At 39.3% G+C, this 19,850-nt stretch overlaps 1 protein-coding gene across 27 annotated transcripts in view; it reads left to right on the top strand.

Annotated features, from left to right (window-relative positions):
• The window catches only part of LIMCH1 (LIM and calponin homology domains 1), a 321,073-nt gene that overhangs the window by 143,825 nt on the left and 157,398 nt on the right, over positions 1–19,850 (top strand). For all 27 annotated transcript variants that reach the window (XM_073237696.1, XM_037002554.2, XM_073237698.1 and 24 more), the window contains exon 3: positions 5,905–5,974. In XM_073237696.1, coding sequence (XP_073093797.1) covers positions 5,905–5,974 — 70 coding nt within the window. The remainder of the gene's footprint in view (positions 1–5,904; positions 5,975–19,850) is intronic.

Raw genomic sequence — 19,850 nt, 5'->3', positions numbered from 1 at the left:
AATCTTTTTAAAATTTTGCCTTTAGTGTTTATATTACAGTTCAGGTACAAACAAGCTTCTCAATGGAGGAATTCCCAATGTCTGGATGGTCTTATAATGTATCCATTAAAACAGTATCCTCAGTGTTGTGCCCATTGGAGAATTATTATACTGGCTGCTAGAAGAGTCGATATGAAATCAGACCTTTCTGTCCTGGAGTAGGAATTTGAGATGTTTTTTAAAAAATTGCACATAGAAATTTTTTCTGCAGCTTGTATTTTTTAACCATTGAACAATGATTGAAGTCTACCATAAGCTGGACATCGGGTGTTACAAAGAGTTTTAAAATGCAGCCTGCGGTTTAATCAACATCAGCATCAATCCTGGGTATCTCAACAACTGTTTCTCTAAGAACTCTAATCTTTAATCTTTTAAGAACTGTATTCATAGAATGTGTGCAGAGCATGTCTTTAATTCACCTTCTCAAAAACTGAAGATGGCTGTATATTAGGTGGTAACTGCACATGTGCCCTGTTGTGGTCTTCCTGTAGGTCTTAAACCTGTAAGTGAGCATGTCCTATGAGGGTCAGAACCCAAAGTCAGCCATGTCTTCCTTTGTATCCTATGCCCAGCTTCAGGCTAGAACATCATACATGCTCAATAAATATGTGTTGCATACATGAAGGAACATATGGAATAGCCTTACTTGAAATAGATCACAGTGTGTTGTAGATTTCGAATGTAAGAGTTTAGTAGCCACCACCTAATGTGTGTTATACAAGAAACATGTATTTTTTGCTCACCTTCCATGTCATTAGCTTTTTTTGTAATTGAGGATTACCCCAATCATAACTTTTCTTCCTCTTTTTAAGTGTTTCTTACCAGATTTATTAGGCAAGCTGAAGACATTTCACTTTTCCCTGTATTTTAGTCTTGATTCATTGATGTGAGATTTTTATCCAAAGGTCATCAGAAAAAGAAAATCAGTACAAATTGAAACTAAAATGACTTGTACTTGCTTAGCAGAAAGGGACATGCTCAATACACTAAAGGAGTGTGAATGCTCAAGTTTCCATTTACCAAATGCCAGCAGCAGACTTTGTCCCATTGGCTCCTCACCACAGTCCTAGATGGAAAGTGAGATTGCCAAAATCCCCACTGTACTAAAGGGAAAGCGGAGCCTCTGATCCTGTGACTTCCCGGCAGCTCATAGCTAAGGAATGTTGAATTTAGCTATTAAAATCTAGACCACTCACTCCACATTCACTGTATCTTTCTCTTTATCAAGCTCAGTGTTGTAAATTATTTGCAATGTTTTATTTATGCTTTCTGATACCCACGATTTTTAATAAGCAAAAAATTTCTGTATGCATATTGTTGTATATTTATTTCAGTACTTATTTACATATGGTGGCATTTAAAAATTATAAATTAGATCCTCTTAGTCTCTGTCTTTAAAGTCTTTTTCAAAGTACATCGTATCCAAAGTACTTCTGAGTACATTGTATCTAGAGAAAAATCTGGGTGCCTTAGGCAGGCCTGCATCTTGCTCACATGTTGGCCCTCATGTCATGCTTCTCTTCCTCCTCTCACTCTGCTTGGCCTTTGAATATATCAAGCCCCCTCTTGTCTTGGGGCCTTTCTACTATTTCTTCAGTCTGCCTGGAACTCTTGTCCTTAATCTCTCCTTGGCTAATGCCTTTATATCATTTTGGTTTTTCTCAAATGTTACCTCCCCACAGCAGCCTTCTGACCATCCAGTAAGAGTACCACCCACATGGCCTGTTATTTTACTTGTCTTCCAGTGCTTATGCTTCCTGAAATTTCCTCATCTACTGACTTTATTTTCTGTCGCCCCCACTGCCCCCTGTGCCAAGGTAAGTTCCCAAGAGCAGAGCCCTTGTCTTGCTCACTGCTGCCTTCCCTGGGCCTAGGGTAGCTCACAATATACAGCGGGCTCTGGATAAATAGTGACTGGATAAACACACATCTAAAAATTAGTTCATCCTAATTAGCTCTCACATCTTTGATATTTTTTATTGTCTTTAATGTTGTTTGTAGTTGTGTTTATATTTAATGCAGAAGACATGGAATAGTGCAAATCTTTAATTTTTTGCTTATGTAGAATTATGCCAATCTCTCAGAAATGTCTTTAGATAGTTCAAAGATGATCTGTTACCAGGTAGAGAGAGCAAACTACCTGTTAAGGCCTATTTATAGGTTTAGGGGAGCACGGGTCTCACGTGGGGAGCTGGTATGGGATTCTGTTGGCTGGAGAGTTGCCGGCAAGTGAATGGCCACCTCCTATCCTCTGAAATTCCTCATGATGCTGTTGTATGTCATCCATAGACAAAACTTGAGTATGATGTGTCTTATATGTAACCATTTCCCAGCAGAAACCCTCTTCCATTTTCTTTTTATTCCAGCCTAGTGTTGATATTATCTCATTTGTATTTAGATAGTGTTTGTTTGGGCTTATAGTATGTGTGTGTTATCTGTGCTTTGATGACACATACTGAAGCTGGACTTTCTAGAACACCAAGTGGAGGTAGCAAATGAAGGGCCTAAGACATAAGGGCCATGCCAGCTGTGCTACAGCCTTGCTGTGCACATCTCTGCGTTAAGTGTTCACATCTGGGGCTCAGCCCTTTCTTCTGCAGGAATGCTGGGATGAATACATGACCTGTCTCTACAGGACAGGAGAGCTGGGGGACAATGTGTCTAAGAGGGTTCATAAATATAAAATATCATCAGCACTACTTTAAATCATGTCATCAAAATATTTATATTTTAATTTACATAGGAGAGCAATAGTGGCATTTAATATAATTCCATCCTTGCAGTCAAGACTGTTCTTGACTTTTACACACAGCTGTACTGCTGAACTTCTCCTCCAACTCCTAATATATATAAAAATGTCGTAAGTTTAATGCAAAATACAAAATAGGCAGGTGCTAGGCATATCTGCAATGTAAATTCAATGTTACCTTTTATTGTTGTATACTGTAAACTGTACGAACTGCAGCAACATGTATGTGAAAAAAACACAGCTGCCTTCATCTTGAAAATATTTCAGAGGTTTAAGAGCACTTTGGCTTTTTATTTTTTAATTTGTGGTTAAATGTTTTGACAGATACCTAGTTTTTGTTGCTCTTTTAATGAAGGTCTGGCATTATAATTTTTTTTAACAGCTTCATGGGACAGGGAAGATTTCTGCCATATAAGTATAATCCTATAAAATAATGAATATAATGAGTATTTAAGACTGTTTTAAAAATGTAAACCTGTATAAAAGAGGAGTTGGTGGGGGCCATCATGCCTAAAATTATTAATACAAATGTGTCTCTTTAAAGGACAACAAATACCCTACCAAAAGTTTGTTGTATTTCCTACTTGGGCTAATTAGCAACAAAGCTTGGGAATCTGGTAGCAATGGCATTTCATTAGGAAAATCTCTAAGTATGATTGATCAAAAGTGCTATAATTAAATTAGTCTAAATAAATATGCACAAATGTAGAGAAACATTTATAGAGAACTTATTATGCACCAGGTTCTGCACTAGCTTCTTACATATTTAATCACAGGTAAGCCTCATTGACACCTATGCAATTGGTACCATTATATTTTCAGTTGAGGAAACTGAAGTTAATGTATCTGTCCAAAGTTCACTTAGTGAACGACTGGACTGGGCCTTGGATTCAGTCGGCTGTGCTCCAGAGCTATGGCTCCCACCCCACTGCTGGCTTCATAGCAGCTATAGCCCACGGCCGTTAAAAGGACTTAGGTCCACATATTGATAAGGCACATTCTCCAAGGTAAGTTGGTGTTGGTGAATCTCCAACAATATTGTTAAGTGGGAAAGCAAGTTGTGGAAGTTCATATTATAAACTACCTCTGTCTTTCTTTAAAATATTGTATGTACCTTTACACTTATTTTTGGGAAGTCTTTAAGGTTACCTTCAGGAAAAAGTCAGGGGCCTTGTGGGACAGGGATGACAGCAAAACTTAACATTATACTATACATCCTTTTGATTCCTTTTGGATTATCAATATTGTATATGAATATTATTTTCTAAATCCAGTTTTAAATGATACTGTTAAGACCTATTGAGAAAAGTAATGTGTCTTAAGAATTTTGTACACTTAAAAAATTTGTTTAGGAAACATTGTGTCTTTATTTTAAGCCACAAGATATGGGACATTGACACTGCCCTAGACAGCATGCTAATCTAGGAAACTTGGGTGCTGGGCCTGACTGTCCCACTAATCAGCTCTGGGGAAGTCACTCATTCATGGTCATCAGGCCTCAGTTTTCTAAGCTGCAAAATGAATAGAGTGAACAAATTGTCTTCTGACTTGAAAAATCAATAATTCCAAAGTAAATTAGAAAGAAGCACTTTAGAAAAAAATTAAACTCATAGTTGAAACTAAGTGAGTTCATAAAGAGTGCCATCTTGGCCCTCAGTGGGCAAAAATGCACATCTACTCCAAGTGTCACCTGTTGGTGGCAGCATGTTGGAACTGCAGTGAAAATAATAAATCCCTGGTGCAAAAAAATAGTATCTTGTCTGTCATAAACATTGTAGGGATATTCCTCAATTTATTAATATTTAGTGTGTCAAAGTCAACTATAGGCTAGATTCAACACTAATCAGTAAATCATTTAAAAGAATCTTTTGTTACTGATTTGTAGAAATCTATCAAGCATAGGTTCCTCAGAATGTGCTATAATCTTGGATTGCATGAATTATAACAGAGGTTGGCAAACTTTTTCTATGAAGAGCCAAATAGTAAAAATTGTATGTCATATACATTTGTGGGCCATATATATAAGCATGCAACTCTGTTGTCATAGCACAAAAGACAATACATATGTAAATGGGCATGGCTGTGTTCCAGTAAATCTTCATTTACAAGAACAGGACTGGGCCAGATTTGGCCCATGGGTAGTAGTTTGCTGAACCCTGATTATAATGAACTCCTACTATAAATTTCTCTTTGCATGTATCCTGAAATAAGTTACCTTTTGCCTCTCCTTTAATTCCTGAATGTGGGAATAAATGCTTCCATTTCTACAACCACTTTCCTTCAATGGTTCCTTTAGGAATAACCTTGTTTGCAAGTGCTGCATCCCACCATGTCACCCTGATGCCAACCCTATTTCAGTTTTACAGGTTGCCTTCCTCATTTCTTTACACTTTGAACTGTCATTTCCTGAAGACGAACAGTGATGGTTGCTTCTCTTGCTCTCCTTTGTTTATATTAACCATTTTTACATGATTTCAACCTTTACCCCCAAAATGTTTTGCTCACACATCTTTTGTACCTAGGGATTTGTGGTCAGCCTTGTTTAAAGTCTTTAGGATGTTAACCTAAAGATTGGTTAATGTCTGGCTAAACATATTCTTCCCTTTCTTAAGTAAAGATCAACCACATTTAACAAGCCACTCTCCTCAATGAGCAAGAGCGGTCTGGAGGTAGACTTAGTCTTGGCAAATGATTTGCAAAGACAGATGTTGGTCTCTGAACTTAGTGCATCCCTGGAGAGACCCCTGCTTTAGCCAGGAGAATTGGGAACAAGCCTTGCCTGTGCAGTAATAGCTGGCTCCAATCCTAGTCAATTCCCTCCCAGCCTCAATCCAGCTCACATCCTTGTTTTTTCCCTTGAAGCACCTCCCAGTCTCCATCCCTTCGTCTCTCCCAACATTTCCAAACTCTAAAACTTCACCTGCCACAGACAAACTTGATGTTGCCAAAGCTCTTCACTTGGATGCACAAAGGCTCATAGATTATTGAGATTTACTACATGCTTTAAATTCACTACTTTTCCTATTCAGCAATTTAGCTGTAGCCCCAGATAAAGGTGATTTGTGTGATCCATCTTGCTTTATGTCTCATTTGACATTCTGCCTTTTTCATGACAGGTTGCTGAATGCTATAAAGCCAGGACTTGTTAAAAAGATCAATAGATTGCCTACCCCCATTGCGGGATTGGTGAGTATCCAGAATTGAGATTTATTTTCCAATATTCCCTTGCTCTAACCTAAGGGTCATGACAGTGCCATTTATTACAGTTCTCTCCTGCAATATATATTCCACTTGAATGAGAATGCGTTGAATCCATTAAACTGAGAGGTCACTTAAAAATGAAAGATTGTGGTTATTCCTAAATGGCATCTTAATCTTTGTATTTTTCCCATGAGTAATAAGGACCTTCCTTCTTATAGAGGTAAATTTGTTTTGGGGTGAGAGGCTGATAATTAGGTTGACCCCAGGGGAGGAATGTGATTGTAATTATAGTTTCCTCATTTCAGTTCTTCACTGTATTCCCCTGGAATGAAGGGGAGAGGCGGTAGAGAGAAAGAATGTCATGATTGACAAGCAACACTTTAATGATAAATTGCTGTTTTCAATCTTAAAAATCTACCTGCGTTTGAATACCACATTTGTAGACCAACCCTTCTAAAGACACAGTGGATGCTGGCTGAAGTGATCCTTATGTATTCTGGAGAACTGGTCATGCAGAGCCCTTGTGCTTCTGAATCTACCCATCTAAAACAGATAAAACTCATGTGTTCACATACATTTTTAGAAGCAGGATTTTTTTCATGCATTGATATTGTCCATAATTCTTGGCAACTAATTTTAATTCATTAATGTTGCCTTTTGTGTAGTTCTGGAAGGAACTTCATGTGCACATGTACACATAATGCGCGTGTACACACACACACACAAAGAGCTGAGGATGAAGGTGGCCTGGTAGCAACTCACTGTTTCCATTGTGACCACCCTCTATGCATGTGTTTTGCAGAAAACAATTAGAAAAATGCCAAGAATTGAGGCAGGCTCCTACGCAGACCTTACTGATTGTTGTTAAAAAGTTTCTTAGCCATATCATGATGACTAATTGAAATTAGATGTAACAACAACAAAAAAAGCAGACCCTACTGTTTTTGAGAACTGTGAGAGTCATTGTAATAAGGCACATGGTCTCAGCAAGTTGAATGAAATGCATTTTTTTAATTGTAAGAATTGTTATTTCTGTGGATGCATTTTGTTTCTCATATTGGTTAGTAGTAAACTGGTGATTAGACATTAAAAATCCTCCCAATTTTGTCAGAATCATGTAGCCAACTAAGTTAATATATAGAAAACAGATAGATGGGTAGATAGATAAATTTGGAAGGAATGGATTTGAATAATTTCATAAAATAATTTATATATGTATAGTATATATATTAATGTGTACATATATTATTTTAAAACTTTTTATTAAATCTATCTCTTCCAAATGTTAAGGCCATAGTTTTAATGATGCTGACATGCTGGACAGATAACTGTTGTTGGGTCCTGAGCCTGTGGCATCTCTCGATCTAGAAGCTCTGGGATTTAATGTTATAGGAGCAAAATTTGCAGCATGAAGGCAGGGAAAGCCCAGTAAAATCCATGTAAACAGAAGCAAGCAGCATGGAGTTCAAAAGCAACGAGAAAAGGGTTTTTTGAAACTTTACTCTAAAATGTGAATCATAAATAATTTTAGAAAAATTAAGGGTTTGGGACATGTACCTTGATCTTTGTATCGGTTTTTATCATAGATCATATATTGTTTTTTATCTATCACCTCTACTTTGAAACAGGCAAGCAATTTGATTCAAGAATACAAGGGGGCCTGGGTGGCTTTCCTCCAGTTATGTCCTTGATTTTTATTCCTCCTCTTTCCTTTTTCATTGGAATTTCCTTTCTACTTCATTCTTTCATCATTTTTCCTCTTTCTTACCCTTCCCCAACTAAGGTTTTCCGTCTTACCTTCATCCTTTATCACTTCTATCTTCTTTACCTTACTGTTGTGATATAAACAAGGACTATATGTTTGGTCTTTATCCATTTCTGGCACAGAATGCCTAAGCCCTTGGAGTGCCCTAAGCAATGAGAGTGATGGGAGCATCTTTGTAATAATACTTGATCTTTTGTCATTGATTCCTAAAATAGCTTCAGTTCCATAAAGATTATTCATAACAAGCCCCTTTCAACCACCCCTGACTTAATGTTAATGAGGTGACTTTTGGAAAGCCTCAGGGCTGGGGGCTGGTTAGTAGGGGAACCAATCAGGTAATTAGAGGTTTGGAACTCTCAGTCCCACCCCTCAACCTCAGAGGAGAGAGGGGTGGGAGATTGAGCTTGATCACAAGTGGCCAATGATTTAATCAGTCACACCAATGTAATGAAGCCTCCCCTCCATTAAAGCCCTAAAGGACAGAATTCAGAGAGCTTCCAGGTTGGTGAATGCATGGAGATTTGGGGAGAATGGTATGCCCCAAGAGCATGGAAGCTCTGTGCCCTTTCCCACATACCTTGCTCTATGTACTTTTTCATCTGGCTGTTCATCTGTATTCTTTATAATACTCTTTATAATAAACTGATAAATGTAAGTAATGTATGTCTCTGAGTTCTCTGGGCTGTTCTAGCCAATCAAACCCAAGGGGTTGCAGGAACCTCCAACTTTTAGCCAGGTGATCAGAAGCACAGGAGAGAACCCAGACTTGTGATTGGTATCTGAAGTAGAGCTAGTCTTCTGGGACTGAGCCCTTAACCTATGGGTCTGACACTATCTGCAGGTAAATAGGTTCAGAATTGTGTTGATTGCTTGGTGGTGTTGAAAAAACACACACAGAATTATCTTTAGTCCAATAAATACTTGTCTAAGTGTACTGAATTACTGTCCTTCACTAATGCCTGAATCTGCAAATTTGGTCACACTCTTTTCCTCTCCTCCAGTTACCTTCAGATCAACATTTTCCAAAACTAGCACACTAGTTGGGGACCAGGCAAGAAAGAGACCCCACACCCCCATTCTGTTAATGTTCTTCCAGAGTTCTCTCTTCAAACCTATCATCTGCTCCCTTTCTGTGCTCACGTACTTGTCTGTCTTCTGACTTCAACTCTTCATAGCATTGACCCAGATCATCATTTCTCACCAAATTTTTTCTCCTGAACTCCAGACCTTTTGTTCTGTTTGTTGGACAGCTCCATCTGAATGTCTTACCCTCACCCCAAACCTAACATATTCAAAGTAGACTTACATGATCACTCCCACCCACCACTTTCCCAGCATCAGTAAAGGCATTATAGACGTGCAGTTGCCCTAGTCCAGCTATCAGAGAATTCGGCAAATTTCTCTAGTCTGTCTGTTTGTTTGTATTTCCTTGGCCCCTAGACAAGGCCTCGAGCAGGCCTTCCTCATCTCTTGTCTGGATTATCACAGTCAACTCACAATTCCGCAAACATTATTCACTCTCACTATGATGCCTTTTCTCACAATACTTCTTATGAACATAATGCTCTCCCTCAGCTCTTGACAAAATCCTATTTGTTTTTCAAGGCACAATGCAAAACCACTTCCTTTGTGAAGCCTTTGGTGTTTATGATCCATATGATCTTTTATTATAAGATACAGTTAGCAACTCCTGGTTTCGGAGAAAATGAGTTAACATATTAGAAATAAAAGATACCAGTGTTGAGATAGGCTTTGGGGAGTAAGATTTTGAATAACCATTGTCCACAGCTTGAAATTAAAGGTGAGTAAATGGCTTAGTGTTCATGTCAAGGCATTGTAGCTTTAAGTAGTTAACTGGCCAAGTTCAAACTTATCAATACTTATAATGGGTACAAATGGCATAAGGTGTCCTAGTGATGCACTAAGAAACTACAGCCATCACATTGATAGAATGTCAGGTAAATCCAAATAACAAGCTGAGTCCACATTGAGGGACATACAGTAAAACAGCTGACCTGCATTCTTTAAGACCGTCAGTATTATTAAAGACACCCCCCAAGCCCCAAAAGCCTGGAAAACTGTTACAGAGGAAAGGTGGCTAAGCAGATATGACAACCAAATGGCAAGTGTGATTCTTGATTGAAAAAAGCAACTCTCATAGGCATGACTGGGACAACTGGGGAAATTTTGATGTGGATTGGCTATTGGATAATCATATTCCCTCAGGGTTGGATTTCCTTCATGAGATAACTATATTGTCAAGGATGGTCGTGAATATAGGGTAGTATTCTTGATGTTAGGAGGTACATAAGCTGGAGTACTTAGAGATGAAATGTCATAATGTATAAAACTAAATTGTTCAGCAAAAAGGAGTCTGTGCCTATAATGTATAATTTTATGTTCAAGTGGAGAGAGAGAAAGGAAGGGAGAAGGGTAACGTGGCAAAATGTTGTACCTAGATAAAGGGTATAGAGTTGTCATGGTACTATTGTAATAGGCTTAAAAATTTACATTATAAAAAGTTGGGAATTAAAAGACACCAATTCTTTTATCATTTTGAGGGAGTGGGGGGATCTCAAATACAAAGCAGAGCTGAAGATGTCAGAGACCATCTTGGATTCGTAGAGATGCAGCCTTTTATGTGACTGTATTTTACACACGTCTTTTTCTTCCTCCTATATTTATGGCAGGAAAAAGAAGATAAGAGTTCCCCAAGTGTATCTACAGATTTCTAGGGTGGTTTGTACTTTGTCAGGGAGCAGACAGGCCACTGACCATCTATTGATCAAGAAGTCCTCAGTAGCAGGGCCAGTGGAGGTCTAAGAAGTGTGGCCCGAGGGGTTTTCATGCCTGGAACTCGTGCCTGTGTGTCTAAATGGCCCGGTGTTGAGAAGAATCCATTAAGATGGCCCAGCTGCTTGACTTAAAGATAAATAGAAAAGTGTGTTTTCACATAGCAATCCCAAATTATAAACACATGTAGCTTTACAAAGGCATGAATAGGTGTATTTTAGCCCCTGAGTTCAGCTGTGGTTACAAAGAATTCAGGGGTGAAGGTGTTAAAACAAAGTAGTTGAAAATCATTTCCTGGCAGGAATGCAAAGATCCTGGGTCAGGATCTGCGTTTCTTCCATAACGATTGCTGACATATGAAGCCGTGTGGCGACCGCCTGCAGATGCTTGCATTCTTTTTTAGGTGTTAGTGATACTCTTAGCTATTACCAGAGGGAAAGACCTCAAATTTAGGTCTTGGCATACCAAAGGCTTTTTAAGGCGCTGCCCTTTAGTCTGCCAGTTTGTCAGTGTTGCACAATCCAGCTACATCCTGAAACTCAGTTTCGTGGTCATTAGATATCATGCTGAATTCTGTTTCATCCCAGAAACTTTAGACTTTGGGCAAGAGACACAGTGTATGAAATCCTTGCATACAATAGGAATTGGGGGTTAAGCTTTTTTATTTTTTGCCATATTTTAATTGTAAAAGCCATTGACTGTGTGTCTGTGCACACATGTGAAGCGTAACTGCAAATAGATTATATTAAGGTATTCTGAGCTCAGGTGCTAAACTTTCCCAGAGCTGCCATCAAATGCCTACTTTCTCTTGCCTGAGGATGAAAGCCATCTGAGAAAAAAGAGAATCTTACAGCTGGAAGGGCATCTTAGATGTATTTTTTTTACAGATGAGGACATGTGGTAACATGAAAGGGAATTAGTTGCCCAAGATCACACAAATAGTAAAGGCTGTGATGGACCCAAAGCCCGAGCTACGCCTTCCCTCAGCTGTGTCCCTTAGGTGTTCCTGATGGGAAATGGAACACATGCAAGTGACAGGTCATTTGACCTATGGTGAGACAGAGAGGAGAGCGAAGACTCAACTTTTAGGGTTTTTTTTCCTTCCCTTTGGCCACTGCCTTCAAAATATCTTTCCAGGCTCTGTGATGGGCCTCACTTCACAGAACATCTCTTTGCCTGCTGAATGCTGGAAACTTGATTGAGCTAAAGTTCTGAAGTATACAGCAGGAATGTAACTGGCAGAACTGTCCTTCCATTTAGCTCCTCTAACCTGCTCATAGGTTCTTTAGAAAAAGGATGTATTTTTCTTAAATCAAAAGATAAGATTTCAAATATGCTTAGGGCTGAGCTGCCTGAAATGAATAAAAATGTAAGTTTCCATAAACTCTGTTGACTTTAGGAAGCTTTCAAAAGGTATCTGCTTTATTTTATGAAACTGATACCAGATCAGCTGATGTCTCATTGTTTGAGGGAAGTCAGAGTAGGGGAAATGATGAAAAGGCAGTAGAGGCTTCCACATTATGACTGAATTAAAAATATTGTTTTGGATAAAAGATAGACACAAGAAGCGTTGAAAACTTAGTAGCAGGAGTAAAAAACCTTTACATAAACTTCATAATTTTAGGAAGATGACAACGCAATCCATTTGAGTCCCAGGTGTCTTGGGTGTTTGCCTGCCAAAAATAGTTTCCCGCAAAGCGTAACTGGGGATCAGCTTTTGTGTGCCTCAGCTCATCCTCGTCAATGTCTTATATTTTACGTTTGTATTCTACAACTTCCTTTAAAATTTCTAGAGCATTTTCCTTCAACAGTTTATCTTATAGATTTCCTCAGAAAAGCTGGTCAAGGTTCTGTTCTCTGCCTCTGTTTCTCTTCCGGTTAAAGTTATTAAGTTACCTGCCAGGAGGGAGACACAGCAGGCAGAGGCCAGAGGTGTAAGTTGCTGGAACGATAACTATCATATGTTAAATACTTCCGGTATATCAGGTGTAGTGCTAGATCATCCTCTTAATCTTCCCAGTTGCCTGCGATGTAGTCATTGCTGCACCTCTGCTATAACTCAGGAAACAAAGGTGAAAAAAGTAAGTAACCAGCTTTCCAATAAATAAGAAGCAGAATTGAGGTTTGGACCCTGGTTTACCCCACTTTAGAGTCTGCACCTTTTCCACTGTGTTATACTATCTCCATTAGGCCATACAGTACATTACTGAACCTCAGTGCTCCCGCATATCTGTTTGGAGGCATCAACCTCTAAGGAGATCTCAGACGTTTTTAGTAGATAACCTCCCACTGTTCACATTTAAGATCTATGAGTTTCACCAAATTGAGGCAGTGGCCTATTTTAAAAGGCACTATAAATGTAGTTTTTCTACTATCCCCCCTATAAAATCAATCTCCATGTGACCACAGCTCAAGCATCATAGTCAATGAGGCACCAGTTCAACAACTGAGCATAATAAAACATTAGAAATCTTTCCTGAAGTCTTTCCAAAAAATACCATAGCATGGTTCCCTTCATAACATGAAGCAAAACTTCCTAAAATGCCCTCCTTTCTCTCTTTTCTGCTTTTCTCTAATACACACCATGCCCACATACACACATACAAATTGCACACTTGCCAACTCACCTCAGAACTTCCCCAGCCCCAACTACCCCAGATCTCCCAAACTCCCACTGTTCTAGCTCTTGTCTTTCTTGCTTCTTCCCCCTTCTCTGCCACTGCCGACCCTCTGCAGGTCATCTGAGATCTCCTTAGAGGTTGATGCCTCCAAACAGCTATAGGACATTGTGGGAATGTTGAGGTTCAGTAATGTGTTATAAGGCCTAATAGAGATAGTATAACACAGTGGAAAAGGCACAGACCCTGAAGTGGGGCAAACCAGGGTCCAATCCACCTAGACTTGGCTTCATGGGCAGTTCTGCCTTCACCTGTGATTCTGATCTGGACACCAGAGATGCAGGAAGAGGCAGACACAGAATTCTTCTTCATAAGCTGGGGAGGAGGAGAGACTTCGAATATTCCCACCCAGGGTACTTTTCTCACCTCACTTTGCTCTTTGTTGGGGTTGCATGGGATGACTAGGGGTCTCTGAAAGTGGTCTTGCTTTTCTTTGGGGAAAAGTAAAAACTGGTAGTGAGCAATAGTCTGTGTGAAGCTGGTGCATTTCACTGAGGGAAATGAATAGACCTTGTTTAGAATCTCAGCCAAAACTGAATTTGATGGCACATTTTCCTTCATCCTGACCCTGGGCACAGTGAGAGAAGCCTCGGCTGTGTTCCCCCACCACACCAGAAGGAATGCTCAATTTGCTGCTCTCAAGTTTGGTGCCAACATCGGACCAAAGGAGGGAGGATGGTTAGCTTTTTAGTAGGTTTAGACTTAAAAGAGCACATGCTGTAGGGAAAAATAGCAAAGCACATAGGGTCTGGTACACACCCTACCCTGCAGTCAGTTGAATGGTGGGCTATGAACCTCGGGAGTACTTTGTTCATTTGGTGCCTCCCAAGTCTGCATGGCTTGTGTGCTGCTCGTTATAACAGCTTCCACAGGTAGCTTCTGAAAGCAGATTGCCTCGTGTCCCTTATTTTCTCAAATAACTTTATATGGCCTCTGCCTAGTGCATATGAAATAAAATCCAAACACTTCAGAAAGACATTTAAAACTTTTCCTGAGCTTTTCCTCACTGCCGCATAGGTGCTCAGCCCTTCTGAGGAAGCCAAGGCCATGCTACGGTGAGGCCCTCACTTCACCTGGCGACTAGCCACGAGCCCGGCAGTGCCAGCCAGCACTCACCTGCATCACGGCCTCCTGCTCAGAGCTCACCTGCATCTACTCGGCCCTCATCCTGCACAATGATAAGGTGAAGGTCATGGAGGGTAAGGTCAATGCCTTCATGAAAGCCGCTGGTATAAAGGTAGAACCTTTCTGGCCAGGCTTGTTTGCAAAGGCTCTGGCCAATGTCAGCATCTGGAGCCTCATCTGCACCATAGGGTCTGGGTGACCTGCCCCAGCAGCTGTTGCTGCCCCAGCTGGAGGGCCTGTGCCTTCCACCACTGCTGCCCCAGCTGAGGAGACAGGGAAAGCAAATAAAGAGGAACCGAAGAATCTGATGATGACGCGGGCCTTGGTCCTCTTAACTAAACTTCTTTGTAACATGTTCAATAAAAAGCTGAGCTCTTAAAAACAAAAACAAAAAAAGACTTACCCTGAGCTAAGGTAACATTCTAGGTTTATTTCCGACTAAACATATCATTGTTAAGAACCAAGACTACAGTTAATCTATGACCCAAACCAAAAAGTGGCCATATAGTGCATACAAAATAGAAGTGTGTTAGCTGGTAAGAGCCATTCTCCACGGTGGGTTGGCCACGGTGAAGGGGAATTCTGATATCTACTGTAATAGGCTGGCCTTTGGTCATCCACTGATGTGCTTGAATCAAACCAATAAGTTAGTCCCCTTGTATATCTTTTTTGAGTACTTAGGAAGACTCAGTAAGAGTTTTATTGTCCTGTTCATTCATCCTTTGTTTATTATCTGTCTTCTGATTTTCTTATTTGGTGAGTATATTAGTTATCCATTGCTGTATAACAAATTACCCCCAGACTTAGTGGCTTAAAACAACATTTATTGTCTCATAATCCCCATGGGTGAACAATCTGGCATGGCTTAGCTGGGTCCCTGATTCAGGGTCTCTCACAAGGCTGCAATCAAGGTATTGGCTAGTGGCATTCAAGACTTCACTAACGAAGGAACTGCTTCTAAGCTCACTCATGGATGTGGGCAGGATTCAGTTCCTTGCAGCATGTTAGCCAAAGCCATTTTCATTTCCTTGCCATGTGGGCCTGTTTGCATAGAACTGCTCACAGTGTGACAGCTTGCTTCATCAGAGTGAGCAAGCAATGAGAACCAGAAAGAAAGAAAGAGCACAAACAAAATAGAAGTTACAGTCCTTTATAACCTAATCTCAGAAGTGACATTTCATCACTTCTGCCATATTCCATTAATTAAAAGCAAGTGAGTAGGTCCAGCCTATACTCAAGGGGAGATTACACAAGGACCTGAATACAGGAGGAGGGATTACTGGGCGCACTTTAGAAGTTGCCTACCATGGTGAATGAAATGGTTATGTTAATCTATTGAGAAATCAGGGCATAGGTTCCTTATTTTCTGAAAATGTGTCCCTTAAAGTTATAGAACTTTAAAGATAACAGTTTTTCTTGGACCACATCTCTTGCATGACATCTTAAGTTCTGTTTCCCAGTTTTCTTTTGCACATATGCACTGAAAAGAGCTGGTATGCTCTCTCTTGCTTTCCAAGCGAAATCTACTAATGACTCAAGACATAATTCCTGCCTTTCAGGGGCTCATCTTTGAGGAGACAAATATACAAATAAGGTCTAATAAATGTAGGCTGTGAAATGTTAATGAAATATAGTATGCAAGAAGAACTGTCTTTGTGAGGTTAAGAACTTTAGAAGAAGTGGGATCTGAACTGAACATCTACAAATAGTGAGGACCTTTGGAGTTGGGGGGAGAACATCCTAACCTCAGGGGATGGAGTGAGAAAGGCTCTGAGCCACAAGAACCTGGGTCTTGTCAGGGAGTGGCTGTTATCTGCATGTGGCAGCAGCTTGAGCCCCAGGTCCACTGAGAGAAATCAGTGATGTAAAAAGTGGAGTAAGAATGGTAAGTTGAGACCAGAAATGCCACCTGGAGGTGTTTGAACTCATCTTGTAGGCAGTAAGACCCACTGAAAACAAAAGGATCTTGTATTCCAGATAACTCTGGTGGCCATGTGGAAAGCAGATTGTGGGAAGAGACCAGCAGTAAAAGTCAATTAGGAGACAAGTAGTCCAAATAAGAAAGAGCAAGCACCTAAACCTTGGTAATAGCTGTGGGAGTGGTGATAAGGAGACAAGATTTATGTTTCTATGTTTTTCATTGAATATTCCATCAATTATAAGGCATAGCACTTTTTAAAGTATAACTAATGGAAAAAAGCTGCCAAGTAAATTATGACACAATGTTAAGACACCAGCAATGGAAAGATGTATCTTTATTTCAGAGGTAAAAAAAAAAATTGATCATAGAATTGATGGATATGATAAATAATCTTAGGAAGATGACATCTTTATTTTGGACTTGAGCAACGTAGAGGAGAGTGATGCCATTAATAGAAATCATGGGAGCAGATGATGAAAAATAGTTTCCAAGAGAAAAGTTGAGTTCTTTTTTGGAAATACTGAGTTCGCCAGATCTAAGAGATACTCATTCATATGCAGATGTCTAGGAGATAATTGGAAATGTTAGTTTGAAACTCAGGGAAAAAGTCCTTAAAAAATTGGACCTAGTTAATGAATGGACTATTTTGAAGTTAAATCCTAATGCTTAAGTTCATATGAATACAAATTATTTCTTTTTCCATGACCACAAGTTTTAAGCTTCTCCCTACCCCCACAAATTATAGTCATATCTTTGGAGTGTATGATCTGCATTGGTGGGGGTGGGGTGGGGAGGAGGAGATGAAAAGCATTTGAGATCACCGGAGGGGCCGGCCATTCACAATTGCATGCAGATAAGAAAATCATGACAGATAGCGACTTCGAAAGATTTCATATAATTGACAGCTTATTGAAATATAATATCCAACCAATCTCATGCCCTCTAGCCTTTCACATACTCTTGCATACTTCACTCTTAGTACTAGGTAGGCAGATTAGTTTGCTAGGGTTGCCATGACAAAGGGTCACAGACTGGGTGGTTTCAACAACAGAAATGCATTTCTTACAGTTCTGGAGGCTGGCAGTCTGAGATCAGGTGGTGGCCAGGATCGATCCCTTCTGAGGCTTCTCTCCTCTGCTTGCAGGGAGCCACCTTCTGACTGTGTCTTTACATGGTCTTCCTTCCGTGTGTGTGTGTCTCCTAATGTCTTCTTATAAGGATGCCAGTCTGGATCAGTGCCTGCCCTATTGAACCCATTTAACATAACTACCTCTTCAAAGACCCTGTCTCCAAATACAGTCACATTTCTGAGTTACTTGGAGTTCTGACTTCAACATAAAAAAAGGTGGTGGCAGGTAGGGGGGGTGGGGGGGCACACAATTCAGTCCATGCAGTGGGTAAGCCAGAGCCAAGCACTTAAATTCATATTCACATCTGTTAATGCCAAGATTTGCTAGCTGAAGTCTAATGTCCTCTTTATGCACCACAAATTATTTTTCCAAGCATGTTTCCATAATTATTTTGTGTCTCCGTAGAGGTGGAAGGTTATATATAGCAGTTCTGTGTAACATTTTTTCTAGCATTTTTTTCCTTCCTGTCCCTGAAAAAGAAAAATTCTTTGAAGAAAGAAACCACTTATTCTCCCTTATCTTTCATTGAACAGCATTTAGCAGAGTTTGTGACATTACATCAGTTCCTCACCGTTTTCCCTTAGGAACAGACCTACAATTAGGAGCTGTGAGAAAAAAATGCATAATAGCAGGAAATACTTATTTCAGTCTAAGTCTTACTTCTTTTTTTTACTCTTTCATAACCATTGCTTACCAAAAGGAGAAATTTCTATAGAGATAATTTTTAGCATGGACTCAAAACCAAGGGTTGTAAGGATTCTGTTGTTCGACAATAGAAAAATTACACCAAGTATCTGAAAGTACCATATGAAGGAGTGAGACCCTGCTAGGCTGAACCAGCACTTCTCTTAAAATGTGCCAGATGGTTTCTGTGGGAAGTTTGTCTTGGCAAGCATTTCAAAAGAATTTGCTAGACACCTCTCATAATTAGCTGGCTTCCTACTAGAATCTTGGGTATCCCCTTATCTCAATGGGTGCAAAAATTAGTTTCCCTCTCTGTCATTCTCCCTACAATATAAAATACCGTGTTTCTGAGTAAATTTTTTGATATTTATGTTTTCTAAAATTTAACTTTATTCAGCTCAAAGTTTTGATTTGACTTAATATTTTCCCTCTTAAAAAAGAAAAGGTGATTAGTGTGATGTTAAGAGAACAGTACTTTATTTCAGCGGTCTTCCTTCCCCAAATCCATTACTCTATTTAACAATGAGCAAAATATAAGACAAACCTAAATTGAGGTATAAAATACCTGGCCACTAACCCTTCAAACTGTCAAGGCCATCAAAAACAAGTGAATTCTGAGAAACAAGGGAAGTCCAGAGGAAGCCAAGGAGATATGATAATTAAATATGTGGTATCCTGGATAGGAATTTGGAACAGAAAAAGTACATTAGGGAAAAAAAAAATGAAATCCAAATAAAACATGGAGTTTGGTTAACAATAGCAGAGCAATGTTTGCTTATTCATTGTGATAAATATACCCTAGTAATGTAAAACACAGGGTATAAGTTATACTGGAACTCTTTATAATAGCTTTGCAAATTTTCTGTAAGTCTAACAACTATTCTGAAATAAAAGGTTTACCTAAAAAATAGAATGAGTGAAGATACAGATAAAATAGAGCATAATGCAAGGAAATGATAAAATAGGGAAAGAAACACAGAAGTTATTAATAAATATTAAATGTCAGCCTACCACTTGATGTATTGGTATCAATAAATGGCAGAATACCAGTGAGTCATTTGGCATATCAATCTTACAAACTTTTATAAATGATGAATTGGTTGTAAGCACCGTGTTTTATAGCATTTGAAAATTCCAAATGGTAAATCCACACACAAGGTTTCTGCTCCACATATTTCAGAATCCCCTTTTTTATAATCTGCACAAAGAAATATTTCATGTCCTTTAGGGAGATTTAATAAAAAACAACAGGTGGGAAATGGGTTTTGCAGTAGCGCGAACGGTCATAACCATAAATACTAGTACCTCAGAATTATACCAGCAGAAGATTGTAAACACATTAATCACCCAGCAGTGCAGAAATTCCATTCTTGGATGTCATCTCAATTTCAGGCACAAAGATTAAATGCTTCCATTTAAATTCAATACACTGAATGGATATGATGATCCCATATTTTCATGGGGTTTCATGCAGGGAGCTCCCCGCTTTTCTCATCTGTAAAATGGGGTTGACAAATCTCATCTCAGTATTATGCAATTAAATGAGATGATATATGTAAAATCCCTAACATGGGGGTTGATACATAGTATGTTTTCAACAAATTGTAGCTGTGCTTATTATTTGTTATGTTCATGATTATGATAATGGCTTTAGAATTTCAGTACTAAAAGCAATTTAGATATTTTTGAAGCATCATTATTTTACAAATGAGGAAACCAAAACTCAGAAGGCAGTGACTTGCCCTCCTGAGGTCATGCAGCTACT

This window comes from Manis javanica, chromosome 5 (genome assembly GCF_040802235.1).
Source record: "Manis javanica isolate MJ-LG chromosome 5, MJ_LKY, whole genome shotgun sequence".
Taxonomy (NCBI): Eukaryota; Metazoa; Chordata; class Mammalia; order Pholidota; family Manidae; genus Manis; species Manis javanica.
The sequence above is the reverse complement of the archived record's forward strand: the minus strand, read 5'-3'. Positions and strand labels throughout refer to the sequence as shown.